The sequence below is a fragment of the Schistocerca serialis genome, chromosome 1 (genome assembly GCF_023864345.2).
Source record: "Schistocerca serialis cubense isolate TAMUIC-IGC-003099 chromosome 1, iqSchSeri2.2, whole genome shotgun sequence".
In the NCBI taxonomy this organism is placed as follows: Eukaryota; Metazoa; Arthropoda; class Insecta; order Orthoptera; family Acrididae; genus Schistocerca; species Schistocerca serialis.
The window spans coordinates 539,308,092-539,325,368 of record NC_064638.1 but is presented as its reverse complement, the minus strand read 5'-3'; the positions used below and the strand labels follow the sequence as shown (position 1 = coordinate 539,325,368).

Genomic DNA, 17,277 nt, shown 5'->3' with positions numbered 1-17,277 from the left:
TAAACAAGTGTTTAGCACTTGCAGTCTGTAAGGTATATATCCTTTTTTTATGAGAATACACAATTTAGCATCTCTTTGATCCCATTCTGTAACCACTGGACTTCATATCAGATTGTGTGGTGGCCGGTTCATGTGGGACTCTGTAGACATATTTGATTCTCAGCAGGCATCATTGTTTCATATGATGTTCATTCACTTGTTGTTCAGTTTGTCAATTAGATCTAATTTTTAGCTAAATATTAACATGAGCTCCAAAATTCTGGTCAGCTTGTATCATTTCCTTTCACACCAATGGCCCATGTTATGCTGTGCAACTGCTGAATTGCTTGAATGCTCATCAGATGTAACATGAGTGCTCTTTCCTCTTTCTTCAACTGTCCTTCCTGTACTGCATTATCTTTGTACACAATGTTCTCTCAATTTTCAAAGATCTATATCATTGCAGAAAGTTTAAGAGGTACCAGTTGATTCTGCACAACAACTACGTTTCTACTGGTAATTATACATCAATTATCTCACTACATAAACATACAGTTCATTTTAGAAAATTAAAAATACTTTTACGTGTAATGTAAGAATCTTTAAGATGGGAAAAAACATAATTTATTGTCCCACTAACCAACAACCCTTATTCATAACTACTGAGTGGTTATAATTAAACTTTCCCTATTTAAAATGCTATAACATGGAAACTAATTACCTTATGAGTACCAAACTTGGTAGCATTAGTGTGCAGAGTATGGGATGCATGATTTCCATGCATCACAGCACTAGCTCCGGTTCCAACTAAGGCCACCAGGTGCCGTGATCAGTCATCGTGATTCATGCTCTCACACACCTGACCAGTCGCAGTGACTTGTTGGTATGTCAACAAGAGCTTGGACAAAAGGAGCAGGGCATCACTGGTGGAATTCTATTATCAGAACAACAGTAATGCTGCAGCTGCACTTTGAGAATACCGCCACCTGTAAGGATTATGGAAATGTCCTCTTTATTCACCTGCTGTGCAGAGCATGATGAAGCTCGAGTCAACTGGAGAAGTGGGTATCGCTCTGGGAAGAGGCTGCTGATCAGTTGCACCACAGGTGGTTGAAGAAATCACTGTTACTATGGCAGACAACTCTGCATGCAATTATCGATCATCAGGCTGTGTGCATGCTGTGTCAAGACAATTGAACATCCCGTGCTCCACTGTACGGAATGTGCTTTGAACCGTTCTCAAGTGGTATCTGTACAAGATCCATATCATACGGCAGCCTGCTCCACAGGATGTACAACGACGTGTTGACTCTGCTCTCCACATTTTCACAAGGGTTGAAGTTGACGAGGGCTGTCCATGGACCATCCTATGGACAGACGAAGCTCATTTGTCTGTGATGGGTGAGGTGAACACACATAATTGCCAAGTGTGAGGATCTTCACTTCCAGTCACTGTGCATGAAACTCCTCTGTATGGTGAACATGTCACTGTATGGTGTGGTTTCAAGGCTATATTCATCATTGGCCCATTCTTTTTTGAACAGGTTGGCGCTCAAGGACCAAAGACGTGCAGTGGGCCTGGCCAGCATTAATGCAGTATGCTTCACCTGTATGTCATACTTGCCCTACAGGAGAGAGGTGCATTGAACTCAACAGTTTTTATGCAAGGTGGGAGCCCACTGCACATTGCCCATGAAGTTTACCTGCTTCTCTGAAACAAATTTGGAAATGATCAAATTATCAGCTGATTGTTTCCGGTTGCTTGGTCGGTGTGATCACCTTATCTCACTCCCTGTGAGTCCTGTTTGTGAGGCTGCCTGAAGGACAGGATTTACCAGGGGAACATTAATGCATGTGATAATCTGAAGCAGAGCATATCGAGAGGTAGCCAGTGTACCCATAGACATACTTTGTTCTGCTGTGCAGAATGCAATCCTGCTCTTTCAGACTCTTCTGGTCAATAATGGGCACCATATTGAGCCCTTTTTGTAGCAGTAATGGTACTGGTATGTAACAGTATGATGTACTGAAGCAGCACATTAAAAGTGTTTCAGTTAAACTGATTCCGTATTATTGCTCTTCCCCATGTCCTTGACGTTAATGCTACGAAGTCTGGTACTTGTATGGTAATTAATTTCCATGTTATAACATGTTAAATAGGGAAAGTTTAATTATAACCACCTGGTATATCGCCGTCAGGTGCCAGACCTATTAATGAGTCAGAGAGGTGGCTATGAGATGCAAGGTGCCCCTCTTCTTTGTCAACATTTCAGTGGACTGCATGGAAGAGACATTATTCCCAACAAGATCTACATCCCTAGGCTTGATATAGTTTGATTGGTGATATCTTTGTGATTTGGATTCATGGTGAAGAAAACTCCACTTACAGCAAAAGCATAATTCCTTTTCCCAGCTAAAATTCCCATAGTTCTTCTCCAGATGCAAAATTACCCTATTTGGTGTTGACCTCCATCACACTGAGGCCGTCCGCAGATTGTTGTCTAGTGGCTAGTGTTGCTGCCTCTGGATCAAGGGGGCCTTGATTCGATTCCTGGCTGGGTTGGGGATTTTCTCTGCCCAGGGACTGGGTGTTCATCATCATCATCATCATCATTTGTGACAATGGATAGATTGGCCTGTGTAAAAATTGGGCTGTGTAAGAAATTGGGACTTTGTATGGGCACTGATGACCATGCAGTTGAGTGTCCCACAAACCAATCATCATCATCACATTGAGGCTCACATTCAAACTTCAGTCCATATGAAAAACAGCCAACAAGTAACAATATCAACACGACAGTTGCCACCTCTTTCACATGAAATGTTCCTATACATCCATGGAGAACATTTAATCCAATACTGAATCCCTAAACAACTATACCAGAAATTTTTTCCCTAATTTATCTCTCATGCAGCTACTCAACAGGTCTTGTCCATAAACAATTCTCACAGGCAGCCTCCTCCTCTGACCCTCCACCACTAAACTTGTTGAATGCACAGATGTACAAAGAACTGTCCACATTGGGGACACCCCGTACTCAGTTGCTGAGCACACTCTACAGCATGACCCAAGAGACCTGAATACCTGCTATAGCTCATTGGCCATTTTGATCCTCCCATCCAGAGATGGGAACTTCCTCTGCCGGATACCTTTTGTTTTCTGCTGCTCACCTGGACCTAACCTTTCTCAGCTATTAACAACATCCCCCGTCTTCTTTTCCCAATGACAGATTTTCATTGTATACTCAGTTACTCATTAATTTTTAATTTCGTCTCTCCTCCCGACATCCTATTTTTCATCGCCCGTTCCAATTTCTTCATTGCCATTTTTCATTCCACTTTTTGTTTCTTGCTCCATCTTCACTTTTAACTCTGCCACCAAGTCTGAACTAACACTGGCAAAATGTATACCAGCATATTATTTCACTCTCTTCATCATCTTCTTCTTCTTCTTCTTCATAATCGTTATCATCATCATCATCATTATCATTATTATCTTCACTTTCCTATGCCCTCATCTTAGAACATGTGCATCTCTCTCAACCTGTTGTTTGTGTGTCTGCTATTCGTATCAGAGTTGCTGGAGATGGTGGTCATGTGTGCACGAGATGTGCTTGTTTGTATCTTGTGTTTTCTTTTCTGAAGAAGGCTTTGGCCGAAAGCCAAATCGTAATAGTCTTTTGTTGTGCCTGCCTGCAACTCTACACATCATCTTTATGGTGAGTTGCAATCTATCCTTTGACTTATATTGTTGATATTCTGGATAGCTTCTGCCTCTAATTACAAACAAACAAAGTTCATAGTCATCACCTGACTTATGGTACCATAACAGGCAATAGGCATGTCATAACTTTTGGGATAGGCCAGTAAAGTATTTTCTACTAATTCATCAGCATCTTGTTTATTATAGTCCCCTGCTGTCCATTGTTTATGATTTTCAGACTCTCATTCAAACTGTGAGGGCTATCCATAAAGTAACACACATTCTGAAATAAAAAAATAACAATATGGAGAAACCAAATTTTGTTATATATATATTTGAAAGATGCACCCTTAAGTTATTTTTCTACTTAATTGCCAGCTGAATCGAGGTACTTATCACAATGTGGCACAAGTTTTTCAATACAGTCTTTTTGAAAATTTGCCAGATTCAGTTGCAGTCACTGGTTTAAACCAGAACACAATTCAGCGTCAGTATCAAAGCATTGCGAGTGATGGTAGTCGCTTGGTGCCAAATCCAGGTTGTCTGGTGAATGATGTAACACCTCTCATCCAAAACGCTGTTGGAGCTCTTAGGTATCATTGGTCGTGTATGGACGGGCACTTTCGCAGAAAAACAAAACTGTTGCGCTAAGCCGCTGCCCCCCCCCCCCCCCCCAACCCCAATGCTTCTTTTGTATTCCCCGCATTAACTTTGTCAGTGTCTGAAAATACTTCTCTGAGTTAATTGTTGTGCAATGTTTGTGGATATCAAAGAGAATCACTACTGTAGAGTCTCAAAACACAGTAGCCCTGCTCTGTCTTGCTGACAGTGTTTGCAAACACTTCCTTGGTGTCTTGCGAGAAGTTGTATGCCCGCACTCCATTGACTGTCTTTTTGTTTCACAATTGACATCCTTCATTACCAGTGACAATGACTGCTAACTTTTTTACCACTTTTCTCATAATCTTTGAGAAAGGTCAGTGCTGCAGCTGGTCTCTGTTTTCCGTGGTGTTCTATTAGGATTTTGGAAACCCACCTACCACAAAATTTGTGGTAACCAAGCTTCTCCACCAAAATTTCAGGCATCAAACTCAGAGAAATATGGGAAAAATATTCTGAAAGTTCTGTAATCATGAAAAGATGATTTTCACGAATTTTGTCATTGTTTTTCGTGAGCAGTTTGTCAGTCACAAGGCTAGGCCTACCACAGCAGTCCTCATTGTGAATATTGTTACGGCTCACCATTGCTCACTCGGCTTTCAGTCATTATTCCTTTTACATGCGCATTACAAAGGTCATGATAAATTTCAGTTGGTTTACAATCCCCCCCCCAAATGAAAACGTTATCATAGAACGCACCTCACAAGTGGTGGGATTTTCTATTGCTGCATACATTTAACATGTCACAGGAAGCAAAATAGCAGAGATACAAATCACGTATTACCATCGCTGGATGCGTACTGAGTGTAGGAACATTATGGTACCAGATGGCTTCTGTAGCCCTGTTCAGCACTGCAGTACACCAAAACTTCTATTGCTTTGTGGATAGACCTCATACAAGGAGACAAAGTTCCCAGGTACACATTCAGACCCTCTTTTGTTTTGTGCCATGACATTTACAGACTCTTGAAGCAGCACATGGAAGACTTTTCATCATACTGAGATTATCTAAGTTGGTGATCATCCACAGTTCAGCAATCATAATTATATTGTATACCTCATGGGTTTGTGTAAAGTACACTTTGATCACAGGTATTCTTAAAGAAGCAATTTTCACCTGGGTGGTGTATTTCTGGTATCAGTGACTCTGTGTGATACATATAATCCAATCACACTTTTAAGCATAGTAATTTAATGCTGTATGGAATCAGCAAATTTTAGCACAGCATAGTGACTGAATTTACCACTCACAAGTCTGAAACCTACCCTTGAGTGCTGTTTTGGTAGCTTATTTATGCGGGCATCCAGAAACGATTTATTGCTAGTTTTTTTTTGTTTTATTATTTTTAAAGTTTGATGAATGTCGAGCCTACAAATTGCTTGACACTTTTTTATTTTATTTTACAAGGTACATACTTTTAAATTTTAATGTTAAGATATACAGTGAAACCCCGCTTTTACGCTTTTCAAAGGGCTTCAAAAAATGGTGTAAAATGTGGGAAATAACATTTTGAGCTGTAAGTTACTTGATCTGTAAAAGTTACATATAGGATACCCCTTTGCATTTTTTCACTTTATGTGTAACATATGTACATTATAGGCATCGAAATACTTGTCAGGACTTGTTTATTATCTAATAAATACTGTTGATGTAACTGAAACTTATAACTTCGTGGGAAGTAGAAATGTCTGACTCAACTTCACCCATCACAATCAGTATTTTAGGAAAGCCTGCTGCTGTCATTCATTATTTAAATAATGAAACCCTGCACCAATTACGTATTTTTTCATGTTTAGCACCATGCGTTTCAAGAATTTTTCTCATTGTCAGGTGCAAATATTTACATAAGTATTTTGTGTTTACTGAAGATCTTTGGTCTGGTGCAAGATGAGATCACTGAAGAATAGAGGATCAGACATAATTACGAACTAGATGAAATGTACAATAGACCAGACATTGTAGGACTGATGAGAACCAAGTGCCTTGTATGGGCAGGACATGTCAGTCAGATGACTTAATGCTGATGGCCTTTGAAAGGTAAGGATTATACTCCTTGTGGAAGACGCCCACTAGGACGACCAAAGAAGAGATGGAGGGATGAAATACATGAGGACTTGCTGCAGATCGAAATAGAGAATGATTGGCGCCAGAAGGCACAAAACAGAACCCAGTGGAGGAGGAAACTTGTAGCAGTGCGCAATCATCTGGGCCTGATCGCATAAAGTAAAGTAAAGTAATTTTGTGTGGTGTTTCCACATGTGTTGCACTGAAGTCATCTTTTTGAGATTATCAGGTACTGTGCCTCCTCAGTTATGTAAAAAACCACACACGTGCAAATTATCACCTATTCGTGTTTGTGTAACATCACAAAAAATCATATATAAATACTGCATTTGACAACAAGGATAGGTTCGCGAACAAGGTTTCCTCAATATGACAAAATACGTAATTGAAGCTGTGTTTAAACTGAAGACTTTTGAGCAACACACAGTGAGTGAAGGTGTCAACTAGCGCTACAAGTGGCCAAATGAAGAAACACGCTAAACATGGTTTGACAGAGATGTCATAATGCAATCTCGAAACTGTGCATGCACATTAGAGATAGTTTGGAAATGTTTGTGATTGGTCATGATATTTTTATTTGAACGAATCTAGTTACTCCCATCAGCCATCACCCCCTTTTGAGCTTGGCAGTGGCAGGAGAATTGGTTCAACTTTCACGTGTTTTACTGGTTCAAATCCGTTAAGTAGAGTGCCCTGGTGTCAAGAAACTTCACTACGTAATGTTTGTAAACACTACTCGGTAGCCAATGTCATGTAAGTGTCATTTTTATGTCAGTTTCTTCTCCACAAACATTTTTTCATAAAGTGTAAGTAGTGGGAAAATTATGACTATGTTGATGCAAAGCCAGGTGCAAATTACCATTGTGGGCATAGGAAATTGGACAGGAGATGTAAAAAATGTTGTAAACGGTAGGAAAATGTTGATTCTGGGAACATAAAAGTGGGGTTGTACTGTAATCTGCATAAAAAAGCATGCAAGTATAGACTGATGGTAGGTCTATGAGAGGGCAAAATGCATTATCCAAAACTCGGGCATGAGGAACAGAAAAAAAATAAAAAATACCATATCAGAAATTCCATTTACCTCTGATGTTGAAACGGGCAGATTCCAAAAACTATGAATTTACCCACAGCTCCTTTATGTTGCTCCGATTGCTCACTCAGTAATTTAATTTTATGTGGCTGGTTTCTGTATGTCAAATTACTGTTTTTACATTGTAGTTATCCCTGTAGTTTTAAAGAAGCAACAATATTATCTGAATGCACATGTGGAATCATCATCAGAAGCTAGAGGTTTATATGAAGCAAGCCCATCCAAACCCTGAAAATAAACATCCCCATGTGCTGGACTGCCTGGCTTTTTGTTGGATCTGCTTGGTGAGCAATAAATTAGATTGCTTTGAGCTAAATATGTGCTTTGAATATTTGTAAAAATTTGCATTTATTAAGTATTTTCTTCTAGTGATACACTACTGCGTGACTTGATTATGGTTTTTGATTGAGCACCAAAGGTGTGAGGAAAAGATTGAATATAAGGGCGTGGAGAAAAAAAAAGACATTGATTTTTATTTTAGTTACAACATGATGTAAATAGCTTATACTAGTCTGAAATAGTGGGTCACCCTAATGCAATTTGTACAGGCTTCCCAACAACAGTCAATTGATTTTTCAAAATTTATTTTACTAATTTTTTCACTTCATTAATGTTCTCAGGATGTTATGTTTCTTTAAATAGATGTGATAAGAACTATTTTTGTTATTGAGTGTTCTGTTTGGAAGATATTAAGTGTACATTGACCATTTGTAAGATAATTACAGGATATAAAACGAGAGCCATCTTTATTGGTATTAAAAATTTATTTTCCTTTGTTACTATGTTCTCTGGAATTTTATTTTCAGATATTGAGAAATGATTTTTTTTTTACAACAGGTTATTTCAGGCAAACAAGAAAAAGGCATCTCAGAGAGCAGTGGAAAAACTTAAATGTATCCTTCACTATTTTAGAAGAGTATGTCATAAGGGTAAGCTTTCAAAGATAATTGTGTTGCTTCATTATATGCACTGAAGCACCAAAGAAACTGGTATAGGCATGGATATTCAAATACAGATATATGTAAACAGGCAGAATACGGCACTGTGGTCGGCAATGCTTATATAAGACAACAGTTGGTGCAGTTGTTACATTGGTTACTGCTGCTACGATGGCAGATTAGCAAGATTTAAGTGAGTTTGAACGTGATGTTATAGTCAGTGCATGAGCGATGGGACACAGCATCTCCAAGGTAGCGATAAAGTGGAGATTTTCCTGTACAACTGTTTCATGAGTGTACCATGAATATCAGGATTACGGTAAAACATCAAATCTCCGACATTGCTGCGGCTGGAAAAAGATCCTGCAAGAATAGGACCACGACTGAAGAGAATCACTGAACATGACAGAAGTGCTACCCTTCCACAGATTTCAATGCTGGTCCATCAACAGGTATCAGCATGTGAACCATTCAACAAAACATCATCAATATGGGCTTTCGGAGCCAAAGGCCTCTCGCGTACCCTTGACAACTGCACGACAAAAACTTTACGCATCGCCTGGGCCTGTCAACACTGACATTGGACTGTTGATGACTGGAAACACGTTGCCGGGTTGGACTAGTCTTGTTTCACATTGTTTCGAGTGGATGGACTGTACGAGTATGGAGACAGCCTCATGAATCCATGGACCCTGCATGTCAGCAGGGGACTGTTCAAGCTGGTGGAGGCTATGTAATAGTGTGGGGCATGTGCAGTTGGAGTGATATGGTCCCCTCATATGTCTAGATATAACTCTTGACAGGTGACACGTATGTAAGCATCCTGTCTGATCACCTGCATCCATTCATGTCCATTGTGCATTCTGATGGACTTGGGCAATTCCAGCAGGACAATGAGACACCCCAAATGTCGAGAATTACTACAGAGTGACTCCAGGAACACTGTTCTGTGTTTAAACACTTCTGCTTGCCACCAAACTCCCCAACATGAACATTATTGTACATATCTGGGATCCCTTGCAACATACTGTTCAGAGGAGATCTCCACCCCTCATTCTCTTACAGATATATGGACAACCCTGCAGGATTCATGGTGTCAGTTCCCCCAGCACTACTTCAGACATTAGTCAAGTCCATGCCACATTATGTTGTGGCACTTCTGCATGCTCGCGGGCCCGTACACCATATTATGAGCGTGTACCAGTTTCTTTGGCTCTTCAGTGTGTATTCTGAAAAAACAAAGAATTTATTCTCATTCTTACAAAATATAATTTTTGCATGGGTTTGGTGCATTTATTATGGAATCTAAAAACAAAAAATCATGGACAGGACAGTCATTCCTTTGTGGTTTTAGTATGTACCTAAATTAACTGTTTTACTTAAAAGAAAAAAGAAAGAAAATTACATATTTTCTCTCAATCTGATAAGAATGAAGTTTTTTAATATGGTACTTAACAAGTCAAACAGAGAATTGCTGTTCAAGACTGCTGTTGCATTAGTTTACAGGTTTTTTTGTGACTGTTTAAGTATGGGAAGAATAACTGGAGTGTTTCTCAACAGCTCCAGAGGGTGTAGTAACATTCACCCGAAGATGCATAGCTCCAGAAAACTTACCTCTCTGGGAGACATCGTCAAAGTTATTGAATAAACTACATATAACAAGCTGTGGAACCATAGAAGATGAAGGCAGAGGAATGCTTCAAGTTGATTTTGCTAACAAGTATGTATGTATGCTATTTGTTTCTGTTTTCCTACCTTATTATTTTATGACAAATGAAATTAAATTCTTGAAATTTCCACTTTACCTTGAAGATACAGTTAGTAGTAACATACAGAATGGAGACAAGGCCTTCCACATTGCAGTTGTTTATTTATATTCTAAGTAAAAATAAACATTAAAGGCGGACAAAGTATGTACTTCAATATAGGGTTCTTAGGACTTCCACTGAATCACATTGTATTGATTTCATAATATTTCACGGAGGCAACTCCACTAAGTCTTCTTGAATTTCTGTTGCTGAAAGTTTGCAAATAGCCGAAACTGCTGGTTCAAGTGAAGATGATTTTGCAACACCTCTTATGAACAGAGTCCAGCATAAGTAGGAACTTATTGGTGACTGCCAGTTCACTCAGTGCAGTGGTGAGCAGTCCTTTCTTAGGATTGTGAAGCTCTGCTAAGGCCTTCACAGACAGGCATTCATGCCACACCTAGTCCTCAAATAAATATCCCATGCCATGAAACTTCCTGGCAGATTAAAACTGTGTGCCTGACCGAGACTCGAACTCAGGACCTTTGCCTTTCGCGGGCAAGTGCTCTACCATCTGAGCTACCGAAGCACGACTCACGCCCGGTACTCACAGCTTTACTTCTACCAATACCTCGTCTCCTACCTTCCAAACTTTACAGAAGCTCTCCTGCGAACCAGGTCCCGAGTTCGAGTCTCGGTCGGGCACACAGTTTTAATCTGCCAGGAAGTTTCATATCAGCGCACACTCCGCTGCAGAGTGAAAATCTCATTCTGGAAACATCCTTCAGGCTGTGGCTAAGCCATGTCTCCGCAATATCCTTTCTTTCAGGAGTGCTAGTTCTGCATGGTTCGCAGGAGAGCTTCTGTAAAGTTTGGAAGGTAGGAGACGAGGTACTGGTAGAAGTAAAGCTGTGAGTACCGGGCGTGAGTCGTGCTTCGGTAGCTCAGATGGTTGAGCACTTGCCCGCGAAAGGCAAAGGTCCCGAGTTCGAGTCTCGGTCGGGCACACAGTTTTAATCTGCCAGGAAGTTTCATATCAGCGCACACTCCACTGCAGAGTGAAAATCTCATTCTGGAAACATCCCCCAGGCTGTGGCTAAGCCATGTCTCCGCAATATCCTTTCTTTCAGGAGTGCTAGTTCTGCATGATTCGCAGGAGAGCTTCTGTAAAGTTTGGAAGGTAGGAGACGAGGTACTGGTAGAAGTAAAGCTGTGAGTACCGGGCATGGGTCGTGCTTCGGTAGCTCAGATGGTAGAGCACTTGCCCGCGAAAGGCAAAGGTCCCGAGTTCGAGTCTCGGTCGGGCACACAGTTTTAATCTGCCAGGAAGTTTCATATCAGCGCACACTCCGCTGCAGAGTGAAAATCTCATTCTGGAAACATCCCCCAGGCTGTGGCTAAGCCATGTCTCCGCAAGATCCTTTCTTTCAGGAGTGCTAGTTCTGCATGGTTCGCAGGAGAGCTTCTGTAAAGTTTGGAAGGTAGGAGACGAGGTACTGGTAGAAGTAAAGCTGTGAGTACCGGGCGTGAGTCGTGCTTCGGTAGCTCAGATGGTAGAGCACTTGCCCGCGAAAGGCAAAGGTCCCGAGTTCGAATCTCGGTCGGGCACACAGTTTTAATCTGCCAGGAAGTTTCATATCAGCGCACACTCCGCTGCAGAGTGAAAATCTCATTCTGGATCCCATGCCATCTCCACATCCAAAACCAGCTGAAAATTGGCACTCCCTTCATTGCTCAGTACATTCTTGGCTGGAACATTTTAACCACAACCTTTGTCAGGTCTTTGACTACCTTTCATCATTTCCTGAAATGAGAAACACCATTCCCAAAATCCCTTCCATCTCTCCAAAAGTGGTATTCCTGTGTCCTTACAATCTGTGAAATGCCCTAGTCAGTCCTTATGACATTCTTACAGTCACTCCTTTTCCGCATGGCTCATGTATCTGTGGTAGACACAGTTCCAAGATGTATGCACCCACCAACACATCTTATTCCAGACCCGTCAAAGACATATCCAATCCTGTTAGAAGCAGAGCCATTTCTGTAAACATTCATGTCAGAACAACTTCTCCAAAGCCCTTTATGTGGACATGACCATCGACCAGCTGTGTACCCAAATGAATGGCCATTGCCAAATTATGGCCAAGAGTGAAGATAATCACACAATGGCAGAACATGCTGTGTAACATGACATGCTGAGTTTCAATGGCTGCTTCACAAACAGTGCCATGTCAACACTCCCCACCCCCACCTCTTTCCCTGCATACCAGCTTTCCTGCATTCCATAAATTGCTGGAAATTGTGTGTAAAACATATCCAGCAATTCAGCAAAGAATGTGTATCTCAGCTCCTGAATGCCTCGCCTGTAGTATGAGTGACTGACTACCATTACTTCTCCCATTAAAAGAATGTTAAGTGGATGTTTTAAGTATGAGTGCTGTTAATATGTTCTTTTTTCTGATTGTAGATAGAGCTTAGAGTCATTTTCACCATTCTTCTTCTTCTTCTTTTTCTTTTCCACCTGGCATTTAACTCCTAAAGTTATCCTTGTTATTTATAGGCGATTAGGTGGTGGTGTTCTTCGCTGGGGCTGTGTACAAGAGGAAATTCGTTTTGTAATTTGCCCAGAGCTAATTGTGTCAAGATTATTTACCGAATCCATGGAGCCACTGGAAGCAGTGCACATAATTGGTAAGTGATAATTTTTAACCCTTTCACTGTAACAGATGTGTGTGTCATAGGCCGTGGAGCTCTGTGTTGTTATCACTTGAGCTGACTACCTGAGCCTGAACCCTTCCCAAGACAACGCTTCCTTTCTGTTGAATTGCTTGCACTGGCCTCCTAGTGTTGTACTGAATAATTTGAAGGTAGATTGTGAGATAAACGGTACAATCTGTAGATCCAATTTCTCCAGTTTACCTGTGTCTTGGTGCATGCTAGCACAGTAATTAATTTGCAATGGAAATGAAGTGTTTGCTGGAACCCACTTTTGATATATCGAAATATGTTTGGAGTGCATAAATAAAATTAATTGTTCTCAGGCAAACTTCGGTGGTAGTAGCCCTTTTCTTACATCAAAATAATTTGATCATATCATAAGAATACGAATCTGCATAAATTTTTATTAACTGATACTACTTATGCAGTGTGTTTACTTCATGCATAGAATTGACATTCCTGGATATGACGAATCAGATCAGTCTGTTTCCAGCATACTACCTCATGCAGAGAGAAGTGTTTTACTACATGCTGTATGTATTTTCAATCCTTTTTTACATCCCTAGGCAACTTCCAAGACAAAAATCACAATACCCAAATATAATTGTCTGCATTACATGGGAATAATTGTAGCATACACTAATCGGGTGAATATGTACACTTCTGTTTTACTGGTGCTATGTATGCTGCATAATTACGTAATGTACCAAAGAGCAAGTCTGTTTCTTGCAGTAGACCTCTTCATTTGGAGAAACACTCTAAAGAGAGTAAATTTAATTGTTTGATTACTTTTTACTATACTCAGTGTGTATTTTCAATTCTTCTTTACACCATTAGGCAACTTTCGTGGCCAAAAAATGAGGGTACCCGAATTCAATTATTTATGGCACATTGGAATGTCATCATCTTGTAAAGTGATGAATATGTATAGTTTTTGTTTAACTGACAGAATGAATTTCATGTATTTGTAATACACCAAGTAGATACTGTAGCACTTTCAGTGTACTTTTTTTTTTTAATGTCACTCACAATGAGATCCAGAAAATGCCTCCCTTTAGACTGTTGACGATCCTTTTCATCAGATCACATTCCTATTCCAGATTTTCTCTGTTCTGTTTAATATTTTTCTACACTTTCCCTAACAAGATATAGGTGAAACACTGCAAGTGACATTTTTCTCTCTGTAACCAATCTACAGAGACCATGAGCAGTGAAAATACAAATGCAGACCACGAAAAAAACATTTTTTATACCATTTCACAGTCTTGGGCGCCGATCCTACAGAGTTCAGTAGCACGTCACAGCAGTCAACTGCAAGTCATCTTCGCACTCATTCTCGCACCAACTGAGTATCTCCAGGTTTTTTATCTGTGGAGTCATGATGGTGTGACATTTTTCTTGTAGTACAGAAGAACACAAAGTTAATCGTGGTATAAGCACCAAATGTGAAGTAAAAATCTGCAAGAAGTGATCACAGCAATGAACGTAGATGCACACTTGAATTATGCAGCTGGAACTCTAAACACTTACTGGAAGAACGATATGGAAATTTACTTTGCCTGTTAACCCATCTGGAACAAGCAGATACCTGAGTCTCAGCATGCTTAAATTTGTCTACAGCAGTGAGAAAGTCAGCAGAACTGGTCATCTAAACACTTCAATAGCATTGAAGGAAAACTCACAGGCTATGATTAAACTCATTCAGAGCACAGCACGTGACAAGTTAACTCGTCCACAGCAGTCAGAAGGTTAATGAGCTGTTGTGCAGCGGTTGCCTTTTTATATTGCATGAGAAGGGAGAAATATATTTTGACTCTGATGATGAGTTCAATGAATTGAAAGTAATAGTCTATAAGTTAGTTACACCTGTTATTGAATAATGCAAACATATTTGTTATAATAGTTATACAATTTATTCAGCATTGAATAATCAGTACAGTTCCTACAATAATACAGTTTCTACATCTACATCCATACTCCGCAAGCTACCTAATGGTGTGTGGCAGAGTTTCAGGATGTTGTACTGATTATTTGTCTGAATATGTGAGGTAAGAACATTAAAGTTTACAATTTATGAAATAGAGTTTTGGGTTTAACAATAAATTCTACATTCAGATGCATTTTACGAGGTTGATTTGATAAGTCTGGTAAAAATACTAATGAAAATGTTTGTTTCATAAACAACTCTCCTTACTTCTCAGCTTAGTCTCCTTTGAAGGATATATACTTGGTTCAGTGATCCTCCAGCTTTTTCATCACGTTGGAAAAATAGAAGCTGTCAAACTCTGCAAAATACTCATTGACAGAACTATCACTTCCTCATTTGACGAAAATTTCTTCCCAGCAAGCTAAAGTTTCAAGTCATGCAACAGGAAGAAGTTACTTGAGGGTAAGTCTGGTGAATAGGGTGGATGGGAAACTGATTCAAAATCCAGTTCATGCACTTTTGCCATTGTTATCACTGATGTATGGGATGCTGCATTATCGTGGTATGTGTGCCAATGTTGGTCATTTTTCAGCGAACCCAAATTTCAAATGATTTAGCAAAGAAGCATTATAGGGTCGAGGTATGTTTCCACCTTTTTCCAGTTAATCTATGAGGATTACTGACTGGGAAACCTAAAAAACAATGGCCATCACCTTACCAGCTGACAAAATGGTCTTTTATCTTCTTCAGTGCATTTTCACCAGCCTTTGTCCATTGTTTTGTTTGCCATTTTGACTCTGTTGTGTAAGGGTGGATCCATGTCTCATCAACAGTATCAGTTGGCACTGAATGTCTTGTGGATTGTGATTAAACATTGACAAACATTGTGTTGAAATGTTGTACTGGATCTGCTTTGGGTTGATTTTGAGCACTCGCAATACTCATCTCCCACGTAACTTTTCTGTAGGCAAGTCTCTGTGTAGGATATTATGCACTTGCTCAGTTGAGATGCCTACAGTGTACGCAATTTCACGAATTTTTATTCAGCCATCTTGCATTACCATGTCATGGATTGTGTCAGTGGTTTTGTTTGTGGTGACCTCAGTTAGACTACCGTTCTTCACAAACCACATTTAAATTCATTAACTCAAAAGTAAATGGTCTTCAGTAATGGTGCAGAGTCCACGTGAACTACGTTGAATTCTATTTTGATGTGTGTGGCAATCCAACACATCCAATGAAAAAGTTTGGTAACAGCATGAAACTCAAGTTTCTCAATTTTCATTCACAGTTGACACATTGACCAATTCAGATAGTTGTCAACAAAGAACTGTACATTGTACATTGTTGAAATTCTTTATACAATCCTGGGAAAAATCAAGCTTACCAACCATGATGGCATAAGAAAACAAACAACGCTAGTACATTTGTTAATATATAAGAAACAATATTACAGTTTTTATCATCTTTAAATTGCTTGTGAATTACCTAATTCTGCGAGCCCAAATTACTTTTATTTATAATGTAAGAAAAGACAGACTGCTACTTACTGTAAAGAAGGTATGTCAAGTCGCAGACAGGCACAATTAAAAGACACACAAAGCTTCAGCCTTCAGCAGTGACACACAGGCGCGCGCGCGCGCACACACACACACACACACACACACACACACACACACACACACACACACACACACGACCACCAACTCCAGCATCTCGGATCGGATGAGGGGCGGGGAAGTTCAAGGGATGGTAGCGTAAGGGTGGGAGAGAGGCGAACGCTCTCTGGTGGAGTGTGAAGGGCTAGATTGCCAACAGGCACAGCGTGACGAGATTGTGAGGCAGTGGTGGGGAAAAGAGCAAAAGGAGAACAGCAGGGAAAGAGGGCTCCAAATAAACAGGTGAGAGATGAGAATGGGGAGGGATGATTGTGCAGATGGGTTGGAAACTGTTGGGTGAAGGATGTGGGGACACTGTGTTGACTTAGGTTGAGGCCAGGATAATTATGGGAGTGGAGAATGTATTGTAACTCACATGTGCACAATTCAGAATAGTTGGTGGTGGTGGGAGGGATCCAGATGGCTCATGTAGTGAAGCAGCTATTGAAATCAAGTGTGTTCATGTTCAGGCTGCTTGTTGTGCCACAGGATGGTATACTGTGCTATTGGCCACAGTTTGGCGATGGCCGTTCATTCTGGTAGACAGCTGGTTGGTAGTCATACCAATATAAAAAGCTGTGCAATGATTGTAACAGAGCTGGTAAAGGAGGCTGCTTTCATAGGCCAGTCATGCCACAGGTTTATCCAGCAAAGTAGACCATCCTGTGGCACAACATGCAGCTGAGCATCACACACTTGGCTGTTCACTACCAGAGCCATCTTGATCCTCCCCTCCACTAACAACTTTTCTGAACTGCGCAGATGGGTTTTACCCTTACAACACATTC

General features: G+C 40.3%; 1 protein-coding gene across 1 annotated transcript in view; it reads left to right on the top strand.

The window, feature by feature from the left end:
* LOC126475053 (poly(ADP-ribose) glycohydrolase-like) overlaps positions 1-17,277 on the top strand; it is a 134,160-nt gene that overhangs the window by 69,246 nt on the left and 47,637 nt on the right. The window contains exons 8-10 of the mRNA XM_050102606.1: positions 8,338-8,429; positions 9,999-10,158; positions 12,747-12,877. Of these exons, the coding sequence (XP_049958563.1) occupies positions 8,338-8,429; positions 9,999-10,158; positions 12,747-12,877 (383 nt within the window). The remainder of the gene's footprint in view (positions 1-8,337; positions 8,430-9,998; positions 10,159-12,746; positions 12,878-17,277) is intronic.